The sequence below is a fragment of the Amblyraja radiata genome, chromosome 4, assembly GCF_010909765.2.
Source record: "Amblyraja radiata isolate CabotCenter1 chromosome 4, sAmbRad1.1.pri, whole genome shotgun sequence".
Taxonomy (NCBI): Eukaryota; Metazoa; Chordata; class Chondrichthyes; order Rajiformes; family Rajidae; genus Amblyraja; species Amblyraja radiata.
Genome location: NC_045959.1, coordinates 51,556,606 through 51,575,374, shown reverse-complemented (window position 1 = coordinate 51,575,374; position 18,769 = coordinate 51,556,606). Strand labels below are relative to the sequence as shown.

Sequence of the window (18,769 nt, the reverse complement as noted above, 5' to 3'; positions counted from 1 at the left end):
CTTCTAAACTCCAGTGTGTACAGGCCCAGTGCCGAAAAATGCTCATCATAGGTTGACCTACTCATTCCTGGGATCATTCTTGTAAACCTCTTATGGACCCTCTCCAGAGCCAGCACATCCTTCCTCAGATATGGTGCCCAAAATTGCTCACAATATTCCAAATGTGGCCTTACCAGCGCCTTATTGAGCCTCAACATTACATCCCTGTTTTTGTATACAAGCCCTCTTGAAATAAATGCTAGCATTGAGTTTACTTAATAAGTAATATATTTGATATTGATATTTAACAGACCTCTTTATAATCGATTTTGGTTATAGCGGACTGAATCTGTTGTAGATCAAGTTCATTGTTTCATGAAATGACCACTTGGAGCGAATGATATATTTGAACCATTTTAGCTTAGTTTAGTTTGGACATACAGCATGTGAACACCGAGTCCAGGCTGACCAGTGACCCCCTCCCCCGGGCGCCCCTGCACACAGTTCCATCCCACACACTAAAACAACTCACAACATTTAGGATAAAGCCAGTGTACTGGAGTACCTGGAGGAAACCCACGCTGCCACAGTGCGCACCTGAGGTCAGGATCGAACTTGGGTTTCTGGCGCTTTAAGGTAGCAACTCTATCGTGGCGCCACTGTGCTGTCCCAAGGTACTGTGTATTTTGTGTCCTTTACTGTTTATTGTGTAGTGTATGTTTATTGACTGTTTTTCCAATAGTACTGTATATATTAACCCCCTTATTCGGTTACAGTGGACAATTAGTAATAACTTGCACCATCTCCCCTTGTGTGGTCCTTTACAGCAAGAGTTTACTGGAAAAGTTTGCAATAACACAAAGTTTGACGGGCATCTCAGCTGTGAGGATGCAGCTCTATAGGACTTTGGTTAGGCTGTATTTGGAGTATTGCATGCAGTTCTGGTCACCCCATTACAAGAAAGATATGGAGAGAGTGCAGAGGAGGTTTACCAAAATTCTGCCTGTATAGAAGGTTTAGAAAGTTTCAGCTTCAGGGAGAGGTTGGGTAGACTTGGATTGTTTTCTCTGGACCGTCAGAGGTTAAGGGGAGACAAGATAGAACCAAATGTAATTATGAGAGGAATAGACACGGTAGACAGTCAGAACCTTTTTCCCATGGTGGAAATGTCCAGCACTCATGGGCACAGCTATAAGGTGAGAGGCGGAAAGTTTAATGGAGACGTGCGGGGCAAGTTTTTTTTACACAGAGAGTGGTGGGGGGCTGGGACGCATTGCCAGGGGAGGTGGTGGAGGCAGATACGACAGTGGCCTTTAAGAGGTTTTTAGGTAGGCACATGGAAGTACAAGGAATGGAGGGATATGGATAGAGGAATAGGCAGTTAAGATCAGTTTAACCAGGCATAATTTGTGGCACAAACATTGTCGACCGAAGGACCATTTACTGTGCTGTACCATTCTTTGAATACTGAAATATCGACAGCCTGAAGAAGGGTCCTGACTCGAAACAGTCTTTCTATTCCCTCCACAGATGCTGCCTGGCCCGCTGAGTTCCTCCAGCAGTTTGTTTTTTACTCTATCCAGAGCAGTGATCCCTTGCGACCTCATCTTTTCTAAGCAAATATTTCCAGCTGTGCCATTCAGCCACACGACTAAAGGCTGAAATTAATTCAGTAAAGCTGCAATGTACTCTGCAAATTTTACATCTTTTATGAAGAGTGACACTCAGAACTGATATTCCAATTGTGGCAGAACCAGTGTTTAGAAAGGTCCTTCGTGACAGGTGCTCTGTTATTCTTTGCTTCTATTTATGAAATTCAGAATACTTTAAACATTTTTCCCAACCTATCCTGCCACCTTTTGCAAACTATACCCGCTCCCAGATCTTATTGTTTATGCACCCTTTTAGAATTGTGTCCTCAAGTTTATTTTGCTTCCTCCAACAAAACTGTAACACTTCACATTTCTCAACATTAAATTTCATCTGCTACCTATCTACGCATTCCATCAGCTTCTTTATATATCCCAAAAGCTTATTTCTAGCAGTTCTGGGGAGATATTTAAAGATGCACAAGGTAAATAGTTAGGGGGACCAGTAGATGTGGTATGATTGGATTTTCAGAAAGTCTTTGATAAAATCCTATTTAAAAGGTTAGTATGCAGAATTACAGTATGTGGATTTAGAGGTGCGGGGGTTGATAATGAGTTGACAAATGAGACTTTCTCTGGGTGGCAGTGGGGTATCCACAAGATCCCAGTACTTTGATCATAGATATTCTGTATATCAATGAATCAGATGAAATACTTCGGTTGGTTGATGACACAAATTGTGATTGTGAGTTGTGAGAATGATGCAAAGGGACTTCAGGCCAAATTGAATGAATGATACTTTATGAATGATACTTTATTGTCACATGTACCTAGGTACAGTAAAAAGCTTTGTTTTGCATTCAATCTAGGCAGTACACAAGTGTCGCCACGTGTTGGCGCTGACAAAGTTACAAAAGTACTGAACAGCCTTATTTACTGCCTGCAGCCGCACGTGGCAGCAGGCCCCCCCTCCCGCCAGTTCCCCCATTGTTCTCTGCGGCACATCGCCGGGTCCCCCCCAATGCTCTCACCAGTCCATCTCGCTCTCGGCCCCTCCTCGCTCTCGGTGGCATGGTTCCCGTCAACGCCGGTGGCTTGGGACGACTCAGATCCACGAAGGGTGAGCAGGGCCTAAGTGCTAATGTGCCTCAGCCGGTCAAGCAGCATCCCTGGAGAACATGGTTAGGTGAATAAGCAAATACGTGACAGATGCATTATAATGTAGATAAATAGGATATAATTTAATTTGGTGAGTAAAGTAGAAAGGTAGTGTATTACTTAATGGATGAGAGATAGGGAAATATTAATTACAATGGGTTCTGGATGTTCTTGTGCACCAATCACTGCAACCAGGTACTGCAAACAGTTAAAAGGCAAAATTACATGACATAATGTAGGAGGAAGAATGTCTTGCTATAATTGTACGGGGCCTGGTGAACCACAGCTGGAGCATTTTGTGCAATTTTGGTCTTGTTGCTGAAGAAAGGATAAACTAGCCAAAAGAGGGATTGCAGTGGTTTTTCAGACTGAATCCTGGGACTACAGAACATTTGTATATAGAGAGGCTGAGTCAAATAGGGCTGTATTTACCAGATTTTGGAAGAATAAGATGGCTGGTAGGGAGGGGATGGGTTGGGTGGGAAGGCATGAGTGAGCCAAGTAAATGTGGAAGGAGTAGTTTATGTGGAAGGAGTAGTTTACGTGGAAAGCGGGAAGGGGTCGGGACGGGAGATGTGGCTGGAAGTGAGATCATGTTGAAAGAAGTGGAACTGTTGGAGAATTATGTGTTGCATTGCCTTGAATCACATGGCCTTACTGCATCAACTGAAATATCCTTATCAATATATTTTGTAACCTCTTTGAAAATTTGAATCAACTTGGTCAGAGAAGATCGCCCTCTAATAAAGCCATGATGATTTTGATTTTTCCTTACTTTCCAAGTATAGTATAATCCTGTACCTCATTGTATTTTCCCCAAAGAGGTCTCTACCACTGATAGAAACATAGAAATTAGGTGCAGGAGTAGGCCATTCGGCCCTTCGAGCCTGCACCGCCATTCAATATGATCATGGCTGATCATCCAACTCAGTATCCCGTACCTGTCTTCTCTCCATACCCTCTGATCCCCTTAGCCACAAGGGCCACATCTAACTCCCTCTTAAATATAGCCAATGAACTGGCCTCGACTACCCTCTGTGGCAGGGAGTTCCAGAGATTCACCACTCTCTGTGTGAAAAAAGTTCTTCTCATCTCGGTTTTAAAGGATTTCCCCCTTATCCTTAAGCTGTGACCCCTTGTCCTGGACTTCCCCAACATCGGGAGCAATCTTCCTGCATCTAGCCTGTCCAACCCCTTAAGAATTTTGTAAGTTTCTATAAGATCCCCTCTCAATCTCCTAAATTCTAAGAGAGTATAAACCAAGTCTATCCAGTCTTTCTTCATAAGACAGTCCTGACATCCCAGGAATCAGTCTGGTGAACCTTCTCTGCACTCCCTCTATGGCAATAATGTCCTTCCTCAGATTTGGAGACCAAAACTGTACGCAATACTCCAGGTGTGGTCTCACCAAGACCCTGTACAACTGCAGTAGAACCTCCCTGCTCCTATACTCAAATCCTTTTGCTATGAAAGCTAACATACCATTCGCTTTCTTCACTGCCTGCTGCACCTGCATGCCCACTTTCAATGACTGGTGTACCATGACACCCAGGTCTCGCTGCATCTCCCCTTTTCCTAGTCGGCCACCATTTAGATAATAGTCTGCTTTCATGTTTTTGCCACCAAAATGGATAACCTCACATTTATCCACATTATACTGCATCTGCCAAACATTTGCCCACTCACCCAGCCTATCCAAGTCACCTTGCAGTCTCCTAGCATCCTCCTCACAGCTAACACTGCCCCCCAGCTTAGTGTCATCCGCAAACTTGGAGATATTGCCTTCAATTCCCTCATCCAGATCATTAATATATATTGTAAATAGCTGGGGTCCCAGCACTGAGCCTTGCGGTACCCCACTAGTCACTGCCTGCCATTGTGAAAAGGACCCGTTTACTCCTACTCTTTGCTTCCTGTTTGCCAGTCAGTTCTCTATCCACATCAATACTGAACCCCCAATGCCGTGTGCTTTAAGTTTGTAAACTAATCTCTTATGTGGGATCTTGTCGAAAGCCTTCTGGAAGTCCAGATACACCACATCCACTGGTTCTCCCCTATCCACGCTACTAGTTACATCCTCGAAAAATTCTATAAGATTCGTCAGACATGATTTACCTTTTGTAAATCCATGCTGACTTTGTCCAATGATTTCACCACTTTCCAAATGTGCTGCTATCCCATCTTTAATAACTGACTCTAGCAGTTTCCCCACTACCGATGTTAGACTAACTGGTCTGTAATTCCCCGTTTTCTCTCTCCCTCCCTTCTTAAAAAGTGGGGTTACGTTTGCTACCCGCCAATCCTCAGGAACTACTCCAGAATCTAAAGAGTTTTGAAAGATTATTACTAATGCATCCACTATTTCTGGAGCTACTTCCTTAAGTACTCTGGGATGCAGCCTATCTGGCCCTGGGGATTTAGCGGCCTTTAATCCATTTAATTTACCCAACACCACTTCCCGGCTAACCTGGATTTCACTCAATTCCTCCAACTCCTTTGACCCGCGGTCCCCTGCTATTTCCGGCAGATTATTTATGTCTTCCTTAGTGAAGACGGAACCAAAGTAGTTATTCAATTGGTCCGCCATATCCTTGTTCCCCATGATCAACTCGCCTGTTTCTGACTGCAAGGGACCTACATTTGTTTTAACTAATCTCTTTCTTTTCACATATCTGTTTGTGATGTTTTACTTCTGTTTCGTTACTTGCCTTGCAACTGCCCACTTCAGTGTTGTACTATCAGTTCTTCTTTGAGGCTTCAATGGAAGTGCCAGCATTCAGTTTTCACACTAATGCAGTACGTTTGTTCTGCCTGTCAGCTCTGTATGTTTATTTTAGCTTTACTGTTAACATTAATGCATATTCCATTTATTTCCCCCGAATGGTTGAAATTTAATGGAAGTTGCTTCAAATTGGTGCTGTAATTTTAGTTGACTAAAATGCAGAAGTGATTCTATCAGGGTAATGGCTAAAAATATGATTAAATATTTTACTTTGGATTTAAGGAAGTATCATCTTGGGTTAAGTATTTTTATGTTCAGTGTCTCTAACCATTATCATAAATATTCTTTACTTTGGTTGTGATTTAGATCGTTTTAAATGACTGTATGGTAAAGGATGAGAGAAAATGAATGTTAAGAGGCCTCTTAGTCTGTATGCACATTTTAAAAATATTTTGTGCTGAGTATTTGAAGTGTATTAAGCTCTGAGAGAAAGAGTATAAATTCAATATTGCTGCACTTTTTTCTCTGAAGAGTAAATAAAAAATGCATGCAGTTACAATCCATTTTTAAGATATTTTCATGTAAATATTGTATTCGGCAATACAAAAAACTAGCTTTTTGAATAAGTTGGAAACTATCATGCACTTGCCTTGATTTGTCAAACTCCAAGAGGTACTCATTGCGGCACATTGGTTCATCGGGGGATTAGATCTGATATATACTTAAATTACTTGCAAATGGAAACAATTAGAACATTGGTACAACTGCATTGACATGTGCATAATCGTTGGAGCCATTCTAAAACCAAAGTAATGGTAATTATCAACCTGTTAATTAAAAAAAAAGATTTGACATGACCTTGGCTTGTATCTTCTGAAATTGTACTATTCATTTCTGTCTAGACAAGGCTTTTTTTTAAATGGTTAGTTTTACCAAATGAAAGAAACATGCTGAGAATGATATGTCTTGCTTTTGACACGTGCCTGGAAGCTAGACAGACAATGTTATTTGGTTTCTTACTTTTATTCTGCAAGCTAGTTTGCTAATTTTCATTGTATCCCAGATTAATTTGTTAATTTATAGTAAAACATTTATTATGAAATGAATCATAGGGTTGCAAAAACTGAAATTACCATCAATTACAATGTTTTGTAATGGTAAGTTCTGAACATTATATCATTTATAACCCACTTCTGCATAATGATATGCGAGATGGAGCTTTTATGTTAGTACTCTGGTATCCCACATAGCAATGATTTGATATTCACATGTATGTGCCCACTAGTGAGTGGTGCAGCTGCTCAGTTATTGGCTATTGGGTTCAGGGATGTCTGCAGGTCAGGCATCATCTACGGAGGAAAATTGGACAGGCAATATTTCAGGTTGGGACCCTGATGGAGTAGAGGGGTGATAGCTGGTGGGATGGGGTGAGGCAAAGAGAAACTGATTCAATATTTTCTAAATGTGCAGCTAAATATTTTTGCTCAGAACAATAAGCAAGTTTTATTTCCCTATTGTAGGTATGTTGCAAAGCCTACCTGAAGCGTCTTTGAAAATCTGCCGCTGTGTGTGTGCGCGATTTTGGCGCCGTTTAGAGGGGGCGGGTTTAAAACGCGATTTTCTCTAGGCTGTTCAAATCGAAGACGTTCAGCCTAGTTAATTATTAACGAAAAATCGCTGGAAGACCCCGTCGCAAAAGCTATTATTAGGTTTAAAGGCCTCGTATAATAGTTATAGTAGTTTAAAAATCAATCTTTAAACCCGCGACAGCCAGCAACCGCAGGGTTTCATAAAGCAGACAGCTGAAGTTAGGTTGTATATTTTTACATTAAAAAGGGCTTCTAAAGATCCCTTTATACAAAATTTAATATTGCGAGTAGCTCAATTTGGGCAAATTATATCGCGCAGTATTTTTCTGGGCATTTGAGGCACAAATCTACCGCAATGTGAACGTTCTAAACCAGCGCGTTCCACAGGGACCCACTAGAAAGCTGATTTAAATGGGCATTTATTTACAGCAATTGAACACTAAATTCCTTCCATTTGGTCTATAAATTAATGTAAATGAGATTTAAAAATCATGTTTTATTGTGAATTATTTGTGAATATTATTTGGACATTTAGGCTATTTAAAAATGTTAATAATTTATTAAGAAATGGATAGATGTTTAGATCTAGTATTGAAGTCTGAAATTAGCTACAATTAGGTAACTAACTAATTATATGCTTTAATTTCAGGTCATCCAAGTAAGATTCTTTTATATTTGTTTCAGAATGCTTCAATCTATGATAACTGAAAATTTCATTCAGTTCTCTTAATTTTTAAGAAAGTTATGGGCTTTTGACTGTTCACGATCACAACTTTTTTGTTATGTCCATAGAAAATCAATAGGGAACAAGATGCTCATTTCCGAGTATGAAAATGGCCATAACTTTTTAAATACTTGAGATATGAAAGTGAATTAGGTGTCAAATTAAACTTATTTTTATGCTTTATCTGATGGGATAAATTACAGACTTGATTTTTAAAATCTCAAAATTTTGTAACATTGCTACCTATTGTACGTTGATTTAAAAATAGTACCCACATATATATAGTTTAAAGGTTATTCTTTGTTTGAATGTTGTAACTAAAACTTTAGATACACTATTTCTAGGTGTGGCATTGCCGTTCCAAACTACGTTCAGTTTATTATAGTCTAAGATCATAATCATGTCCTTATTCCCAAAGAATGTTATTATGGAGATGTGTCTAAAGGTATGGCGTTAACGGTAGAAAATAGAAATGAAAGAATGATCACATCATTGATGACAACCTTCTTTACTCCATTTAAACATAGCGTGATTGGAGTAATGCATGCAGTTCTGGTCGCCCCATTACAGGAAGGATGTGGAGGCGTTGAAAAGGATGCAGAGGAGGTTTACCAGAATGATTAGGAAATATTGGCTACAGGGAGAGGCTGGTGTAGAAAAAAATAATAAGTGTTGTACAGCAGCAAATCAGAACAAGGGAATGGAGGAATCCAACAGAAATAGATTAACCTAATTTACAAAAATAACCAATAAGCAATGGGAGGTGACTGGAATAATAATGAGCAACAACAAAATAATCAGATGTGAAGATGGAATGCATGAACACACCTGGATGAGGATGGTCTGGACATTATGCAAATAAAGATGTGTGAAATGTATGGGATGAAATGGTAAACAACGATGGCTACGATTTAACATGTGACTGGAAATACAAACAAAGCAAAAGCAAAACCAATAACATTCAAAATAAATTAAAGATAAAATAACAAGCTTGCACTAGTGCCCTGTCATCTCCCCACTGTTTCATCATCATTTGAGAGGAACTCAAGCAATTCATAAAATGAATATCAACCAATTTGGGTGGGTGACAGTGTGAACTGTGAGGAGGATGCTATGAGAATGCAGGGTGACTTGGACAGGTTGGGGGAGTGGGCAGGTTCATGGCAGATGAAGTTTAATGCGGATAAATGTGAGGTTATCCACTTTGGTAGCAAAAACAGGAAGGCAGATTACTATCTAAATGGCGTCAAGTTGGGAAAAGGGGAAGTATAACGGGATCTGGGGGTCCTTGTACTTCAGTCTATGAAAGTAAGCATGCAGGTACAGCAGGCAGTGAAGAAAGTGAATGGCATGTTGGCCTTTATAACACGAGGAATCGAATATAGGAGCAAAGAGGTCCTTCTGCAGTTCTACAGAGCCCTAGTGAGACCACACCTGGAGTAATGTGTGCAGTTTTGGTCCCCTAATTTGAGGAAGGACGTTCTTGCTATTGAGGGAGTGCAGTGTAGGTTTACAAGGTTTATTCCCGGGATGGCGGGACTGTCATATGCTGAGAGAATGGAGCAGCTGGGCTTGTACACTCTGGAGTTTAGAAGGATGAGAGAGGATTTCATTGAAACATATAAGATTGTTAAGGGCTAGAGTCAGTTATTAAAGATGGGATAGCAGCACATTTGGAAAGTGGTGAAATCATTGGACAAAGTCAGCATGGATTTACAAAAGGTAAATCATGTCTGACGAATCTTATAGAATTTTTCGAGGATGTAACTAGTAGCGTGGATAGGGGAGAACCAGTGGATGTGGTGTATCTGGACTTCCAGAAGGCTTTCGACAAGGTCCCACATAAGAGATTAGTTTACAAACTTAAAGCACACGGCATTGGGGGTTCAGTATTGATGTGGATAGAGAACTGGCTGGCAAACAGGAAGCAAAGAGTAGGAGTAAACGGGTCCTTTTCACAATGGCAGGCAGTGACTAGTGGGGTACCGCAAGGCTCAGTGCTGGGACCCCAGCTATTTACAATATATATTAATGATCTGGATGAGGGAATTGAAGGCAATATCTCCAAGTTTGCGGATGACACTAAGCTGGGGGGCAGTGTTAGCTGTGAGGAGGATGCTAGGAGACTGCAAGGTGACTTGGATAGGCTGGGTGAGTGGGCAAATGTTTGGCAGATGCAGTATAATGTGGATAAATGTGAGGTTATCCATTTTGGTGGCAAAAACATGAAAGCAGACTATTATCTAAATGGTGGCCGACTAGGAAAAGGGGAGATGCAGCGAGACCTGGGTGTCATGGTACACCAGTCATTGAAAGTGGGCATGCAGGTGCAGCAGGCAGTGAAGAAAGCGAATGGTATGTTAGCTTTCATAGCAAAAGGATTTGAGTATAGGAGCAGGGAGGTTCTACTGCAGTTGTACAGGGTCTTGGTGAGACCACACCTGGAGTATTGCGTACAGTTTTGGTCTCCAAATCTGAGGAAGGACATTATTGCCATAGAGGGAGTGCAGAGAAGGTTCACCAGACTGATTCCTGGGATGTCAGGACTGTCTTATGAAGAAAGACTGGATAGACTTGGTTTATACTCTCTAGAATTTAGGAGATTGAGAGGGGATCTTATAGAAACTTACAAAATTCTTAAGGGGTTGGACAGGCTAGATGCAGGAAGATTGCTCCCGATGTTGGGGAAGTCCAGGACAAGGGGTCACAGCTTAAGGATAAGGGGGAAATCCTTTAAAACCGAGATGAGAAGAACTTTTTTCACACAGAGAGTGGTGAATCTCTGGAACTCCCTGCCACAGAGGGTAGTCGAGGCCAGTTCATTGGCTATATTTAAGAGGGAGTTAGATGTGGCCCTTGTGGCTAAGGGGATCAGAGGGTATGGAGAGAAGGCAGGTACGGGATACTGAGTTGGATGATCAGCCATGATCATATTGAATGGCGGTGCAGGCTCGAAGGGCCGAATGGCCTACTCCTGCACCTAATTTCTATGTTTCTATGACACACTAGAGGCAGGAAACATGTTCCCAATGTTGGAGTCCAGAACCAGGGGCCACAGTTTAAGAATAAGGTGTAAGTCATTTAGAACGGAGACGAATAAACACTTTTTCTCACAGAGAGTTGTGAGTCTGTGGAATTCTCTGCCTCAGAGGGCGGTGGAGGCAGGTTCTCTGGATGCTTTCAAGAGAGAGCTAGATAGGGCTCTTAAAAATAGAGGAGTCAGGGGATATGGGGAGAAGGCAGGAACGGGGTACTGATTGGGGATGATCAGCCATGATCTCATTGAATGGCGGTGCTGGCTCGAAGGGCCAAATAACCTACTCCTGCACCTATCGTCTATTGTCTGTAATTTACAAAATAGATATGAATCCAAACATCATAACCTAGAATCAACATTGTACAAAGTCACAGCGAGAGATCGCAAAGTTGGTTGGGGTGATCCAAGCTTCTGTATTCAGCATTGTGACGTCTCAATAACTTCGAGCACCGTGTGCTGTTGCCTTATTGAAGTCGGTCGTACCTGTACAAGACCTGTAATAAATCAACTTCCAACTGCTGTAATGAAGAAGAAACCATACCAGTGGGCCTTAAAATATGATGAATGTACATGTGAGAACTGGAGAAAGTATTATTGAGTGACAAAAACCATTGTATCAGTGCTAATGTAGCCAACATATTCGGAGGTCAGCCCTGCTTGTCATTATTTTGGCACAATTTTTTTGTCTTCCTGGCCTCTTGGACATGTTGCTTGGCCTTGTTAGCAGCACACAACACCTTTAATTGTTCGGCACGGACTTGTAGGGCCGAGATGGCCTGTTTCCATGCTGTAATTGTTATATGGTTATATGGTTAAAGAAGCATAATGTAGCAACGTTACAAAATTTTGAGATTTAAAAAATCATGTCTGCAATTCATCCCATCAGATAAAGCATAAAAAGAAGTTTAATTTGACACCTAATTCACTTTCATATCTTTAGTATTAAAAACGTTATGGCCATTTTCATACTCAGAAATTAGCATCTTGTTCCCTATTGTTCCCTAACACAAAAGCTGTGATCGAGGACAGTCAAAAGCCCATAACTTTCTTAAAAATTAAGAGAACTGAATGAAATCTTCACCTATTATAGATTGAAGCATTCTAAAACAAATATAAAACATCTTACTTGGATGACCTGAAATTAAAGCATATAATTAGTTAATTACCTAATTGTAGCTAATTACAAAATTGACCGTTGTGAAGGAAATAGTAATAAACACCCAGACTGCCATGAAAATTCAAAAATGTGATATTCTCAAGATCAGAACTTTAATATTATTGTATTATATGCTGTAAGTTCGTAACAGATAGGTAAATAAATTACAATTTCTAGCAATAGACCAAGTCTTTATGGAGAAGATCAGTTGCCAGCTGGTACTTTGGCATATCATAATCAGTAGCATCACCATACTCCTCAGATTGTAATCAATAAACAACTCTGTACACCTTGTTTTTCCTCAACCTTTCAATTTTGGCATTGTAAACTACAAGTTTTTGCTCTTAAAACCACACATGACATGCCTTTCTGTCCACTACTTTCCCCATTAAGAATGTCCTGTAGATTCAATTTCTTAAGAAAATGATATATTTTTTAAATAGCCTGTATCCAAATAACAAACTAATCCCATTCACACAAGAATTTACAATATAACATGATTTTTAAATCTCACAGTCATGAATTTACATGCCAGATGAAAGGAATTTAATGTTTAATTCCTATAAATTAATCTGGAAACATCCACTTTCAATATAATCAAATTTTTTATCTTTATGCACAATACATGGGACTAAAACTGATATTTAATATTAAAATATTGACTATGGGCAGACAATAACACAAAATATAGATGATTCAGATGCTCTTACGACATGATTGTCCCAAAAAAAAAGCATTTAAATCTTGCGAGTGGGATTTTCTGGAACGCGATCGATTGGAACGTTGCATTTGCGGTAAATGTGAACCCCATATCGGCAGGAAAAACACTGCCGGTTCGTATGGGGCCCAAATCACATTTTCGCAACGTAAAATTAGATTAAAGCCATCCCAAGAAGCAAGTTTACATGTAAAACTAGACTAAGTGGGACCCGTTGGGTCCCATGTTCACACGGGAGGGCTGGTCCCCCGACGCAATATTCCACCTCTCCACCAATTCCAATATTGGTGGCCAGTGGGGGGGGGGGGGGGCTTTCTGGAGCGCTGGTATGGTGTTGTTGGCTGCAGTGACTACTGGTCTCCAGTGGGCTAGTGTGATCATTGTGGGCCAAATGGATTCTTGCGGTGGCAGCTCAGTCCCTCAAGCCTGATGTGCTGGCAGCTCACTCACGGCTGGTGGACTGGCAGTTGACTCACGGCTATTCCTTGAAATTCCATTTCAAGCAGAGTGCTAGGCCACCAAATTCAAATCCATTTTCCTACCATTTCAAGCAGGGTGCAAGGCCACCAAATTCAAGTGCAGTTTCTTACCTCTTCGAGCAGGGTTCAAGGCCACAAAATGCAAGTGCAGTTTCATACCACTTCAAGCAGGGTGCAAGGCCACCAAATTCAAATGCAGTTTCATACCACTTCAAGCAGGGTGCAAGGCCACCAAATTCAAGTGCAGTTTCATACCATTTCAAGGATGGTGCAAGACCACCAAATTCAAATGCAGTTTCATACCATTTCATGCAGGGTGCAACGACACCACATTCAAATGCAGTTTCATACCATTTTGTGCAAGGCCACCACATTCAAATGCAGTTTCATACTATTTCAAGCAGGGTGAAACCACCATAAAAACCACCATAAAACCAAACAGTAGCATTCAGTGTGTTCAGTTGATTCACAGCTCAGACGGAGTCGTGACCTCTGCCTCCCCCATCATTTAGAGACTGAGCCACACCCACACTTCCGGGTTTTATAATCCCTCCCCCTCCCACCGGAAAAGGTGTGGCCTTCATGGCGTGATTGACAGGAGAGAGATTCTCAACATTTTTTAAACACTAATAATACTTTTGTTTTTCATTGATGGGAAGAATCCTCTGCACCTGATGAGAGGAGGGGAACTGAGTACGATGGCCAAAAATCACAGCCGTAGTGGTAGCGATTTATCTAAAATCAATATAGTGCAAACAGGAAGTTGTCAAGTTTAGACAAACAACCATTTGCAGGCAGTGCCTTTTCACTTCAACCCAAACCCCCCAAACAAACATTTGCAGGCAGTGCCTTTTTACTTCAACCCAAACCCCCCAAACAACCATTTGCAGGCAGTGCCTTTTTACTTCAACCCAAACCCCCCAAACAACCATTTGCAGGCAGTGCCTTTTTACTTTAAACCAACCATATTTTCATTTTCAACCCACATTAAGGGCACTCACAGTTGAGTAGACATGTGTTCAGTGTTATTCAGAGCTCAGAGAGATGGCTTCCTCCATCTTGCAGAGACTGAGTGAGGCACAGCACTTCCTGGTTTTATAGTCCCTCCCCCTCCCTCCAGCAGGGGCAGCAGAGAGAATGGCAACATTTTTTAAAACATTAATATCTCTCTGATTTTTCATCGATGGGAAAAATCCTCTGGTCCCGGAAGGCGGAGGGGGGGCTCTGAGCGAGGTGACCAAAAACGACGGCCGTAGGTGGCGGCATTCTCTCGGAAATCGCAGCACAGTGGGCCAAAAGCGGTCAAGAACAGACTTTTAGTAATATAGAAGATAGACGACTTACACTTTGTTTTGTCCCGTTCTTGCAATCTGTCACGTTGTAGGCCTTGAGGGCATTAGAAGTCGCTTTTTATTTTAATCAAATTATTAAATTGTCTCGCGATTTAAAAAAAATATATCGGGAACGGAAGTCGGATCGATTATTCTTCGGCAACTAGCAACCTGAGGAAATCCGCCTCCGACAGGCAGGAGAAAACGGCATTTTAATAAATTTAAAGACAATAGGCCCATATTATGGTTCTTACGAATTATGCACAGATTTATATAGTGAAGTATATACTAGCTCTGTAACTGTAGAAATATACCTCTCCATGTTATTTCACTGAACAGACATGGAAAGTCTCTAAATTGCTGATAGACTGCTGATCTCGCTTACCATATTTACTGGTAAAAGTGCTAGGCATTACTTTGTCTTGAACTAGGCTAAAAGTAAGCCAGCACTTCTATATTTTGAAATATGAATAGAATTGTGTAACTAAGGGATATTGTCAGAATTAATATAGTGATGTTGTTACAAGCAGTTGAATAATACATTCAACTTCAGTTTAAAGATCTTGCATGTGAACCGAAGAAATGGAGAATATATAAAAATTGTAACAGGTACAGAACCACCCTTATGTATCTAAAGTGATCTTGGCATCATGAATGTACTCTGATATTTAATGTCACGTAACTTTATAGCAAGGTGTAGAAGGAGACGGCCCTTATTTGGTCAGATAGGAATAAGTACAGTTGGGGAAAATATTTGGCATGGAAATGGCGGGTGGAAGGTTTTGTACTGCTCCATAATGTTATATGTGGTAAACTGCTCTGTGAAGATGAATGAAACTAGGGAAATTACAAAGAAATGTTCTCCCTGGTGAGAATCCAGCTAGAAAAGAAATAATATTTTTTTAAACATTGTGGGCTTTTTGTGCAATTATCTGTCTTGCAAAATTTGCATTGTTCACAAATTAATCTCCTGTAATTAAAGTAATTGCGTGGGATGCAAAAAAACTAGCATTCATGAAAGCTTGTAAGATTTATTTGTCTAAAAGATATTGTGCACTGTCAGAAACACTCATGAAGCACTTCTTAGAGTCTTCAACTGTAGCTGTGATAATAAAAAATAATTGATGAAATAATATAAAATTACATTTCAACTGTGGAAAATTGAATTTTGTCTAATCAGCAGCTTTTATATTACAGTTGATGACTATTTTGTCTTTATTGTTGATTCATGATGGAAATTATTTCAGAGTTATGGCAGCAATGGAAGTTTTTCTGATAATTTACAACTCACAGAATGCATCTGAGAATTTGTGATTATGTCGGATTTGTGTTGACTTTTCAACTATTTCAACCTATTAAAAAACTCCTTGGTAATGTTTAATTGGAGTCATTAGTTTGTTTCAAGTTTAATAATTTGACTGAATTATTTCACATTGAATTTTCTGAAACAATTTAAATATCCTCATTAAATTCTTCACCACAAAATTATTGGGCATATGATCCATATAGATCCTGAATATAATTGTGTTGGCGTTGGAATGTTCCTTTCACGTTCTTTTTCCAGTTTCTATTGTTAAGAGACATTTTTTCTCTGCGTTCTCTATTAAGATTAGGAAAAGGGGAGATGCAGCGAGACCTGGGTGTCATGGTACACCAGTCATTGAAAGTAGGCATGCAGGTGCAGCAGGCAGTGAAGAAAGCGAATGGTATGTTAGCTTTCATAGCAAAAGGATTTGAGTATAGGAGCAGGGAGATTCTACTGCAGTTGTACAGGGTCTTGGTGAGACCACACCTGGAGTATTGCGTACAGTTTTGGTCTCCAAATCTGAGGAAGGACATTATTGCCATAGAGGGAGTGCAGAGAAGGTTCACCAGACTGATTGCTGGGATGTCAGGACTGCCTTATGAAGAAAGACTGGATAGACTTGGTTTGTACTCTCTAGAATTTAGGAGACTGAGAGGGGATCTTATAGAAACTTACAAAATTCTTAAGGGATTGGACAGGCTGGATGCAGGAAGATTGTTCCCGATGTTGGGGAGGTCCAGGACAAGGGGTCACAGCTTAAGGATAAGGGTGAAATCCTTTAAAACAGAGATGAGAAAAACTTTTTTCACGCAGAGAGTGGTGAATCTCTGGAACTCTCTGCCACAGAGGGTAGTTGAGGCCAGTTCATTGGCTATATTTAAAAGGGAGTTAGATGTGGCCCTTGTGGCTAAAGGGATCAGAGGGTATGGAGAGAAGGCAGGTACGGGATACTGAGTTGGATGATCAGCCATGATCATATTGAATGGCGGTGCAGGCTCGAAGGGCCGAAAGGCCTACTCCTGCACCTAATTTCTATGTTTCTATTAGAATTTCCTATGGCAGAAGCCATTCATTTCAAAGTTCTAAGTGTTGAAATTTGGTTGATAAATTGAAGCACTGATTATATCACTAAATAATGTCACCAAAACCACTCAAATAGTACATGCTGTACATGATTCATTTAATATTGAATATTAAGCATTGGTGACATTTTTGTGAGTATACCATTATTTATCTGGTACTGCAAAGTCAACTAAATTATGGCCTTTGAGATTTGCATTTACTTTTTTTGGGGGGGGGGGGGGGGCTTTGTAATATAACTCTCTCAAATCAATTTTCATGTCAATAGGTAATGAAATTTTTTTTTTTTCAGGAATTTGCCAAAAGTACAAAGGAATGGAAAATGCTTGTTACCAAATCTTGACGAAGACAATGTTGATAACTTCTTGAAAACATCGATTGGAATGGTTCTTTTTACCACTGTGACTTTCAAATTGACAACGGCAACATTCTTGTGGTTTAGTGGATAATTGTCCACTTGCATATTTATCGGTTTGGATCATCTACATTTATTTGTACACTTGCTTCTAAAGATTGTTTGCAGATGACACAGAATATATTTAGAAATGGATTGTCAAGACCTGAAGTGGAGGTGTCCTGGCTGCTTCCTGCTCAGTTTTGCCCAGTAAGGGCAGGTTGAATTTGGAATTGCAAGCATTGCTTGAAAAACAGTATGCAGGAAGCTGGTTTTCAAGCTACAAATGCTTTAAATGGTATGTATTTATACTAGATTCATAATAGGAGAGTTTCCCATTGAAATATCTCTAAACAATGTCTATGTAGCTTCTGGACAAGAAATTATTTAAAAATTGAGAGATTTCATTGTCATTTGATTGCATTTTGAATTTAAGTCACTTTGAATCTGAGTAGTCCATAAGAAACTCAGCTAACAAATGGATGGTGACCAGACAACATGGATTAAACGAATTGTCAAATTAACAAGAACAACTGAAATATATTTATCTCAAAGGTTTGTCTGAAGTTATCTTACTCCTATATTAAATATTACATTAAAAGCAAACATTTAAAGGGACAAAGAAGAATAAGCTGCTTAGTTAGATTATTAGAATAACTGTTTGAACAAACTAATCGAAATATGCTGAGATGAATGACAAACTCCTTTGGTGTACTATGAATACTTGAAATCATTCTATGAGTGCAGAACATTGAAATAAAGGAACATTATAACATTTCTTATGACAGCTAGCTCTCTTTTACTTAATTATGTACCCATTTGCTTTCCCATTTATTGGGTTACATGAGAAACCTCATGGACTAACGGTGCTGGCGAAAGAGATGGGCTGAACGAGCTTTCTCAACTTCATTTGTTGGGTAAAACACGGCCTTATAACTAAGTCAGTGAAGACGTAAACATTTATCCAACAAAACAGCTGAATATTATTAGCATTGTTAATGAATTGACTGCTTAATAACTTCCATAGTCTATATCTAATGTTCGTGTAAGGAATATACTAGTTCTTGGAATTCTTATGTTATGATCCACATATTTAAGGGTTGCAATTCCTCCAATACTACAAAATATGCCAAATAATATTCTGAATTTTTCTGATATGATTAATAATTATAATAATATATTTTATTGTCATTGCACATATGTGCAACGAGATTTGGTATGCAGTTTCCATCCGATGTCATAACTTAAACAACTAATAAAATTTAGATTTAGATACCCCGAGAAACATGATTTATAAAAAGAACAGTAAAACAGTCAAAACAGTCTAAAGTGCAAATGTGTCTGTGCAAATTCAAGTGGTTGTATCTGCATCACAAACTTCATAGTTTATTAGTAAAATATATGCTGACACAGTTGTTACCGTACTTGAAAATTAGGAATTCCTATAAAACTTAACATCAGAAATTTGATATAAAACAGAAAAGCTATAAAGTCTCAGAGGATTGGG

General features: G+C 39.8%; 1 protein-coding gene across 1 annotated transcript in view; it reads left to right on the top strand.

Moving 5' to 3' along the window:
* The window catches only part of ldlrad4 (low density lipoprotein receptor class A domain containing 4), a 158,516-nt gene that overhangs the window by 22,033 nt on the left and 117,714 nt on the right, over positions 1 to 18,769 (top strand). Inside the window, exon 2 of the mRNA XM_033019425.1 lies at positions 17,161 to 17,560. Coding sequence (XP_032875316.1) covers positions 17,521 to 17,560 — 40 coding nt within the window. The 5' untranslated portion in view covers positions 17,161 to 17,520. The remainder of the gene's footprint in view (positions 1 to 17,160; positions 17,561 to 18,769) is intronic.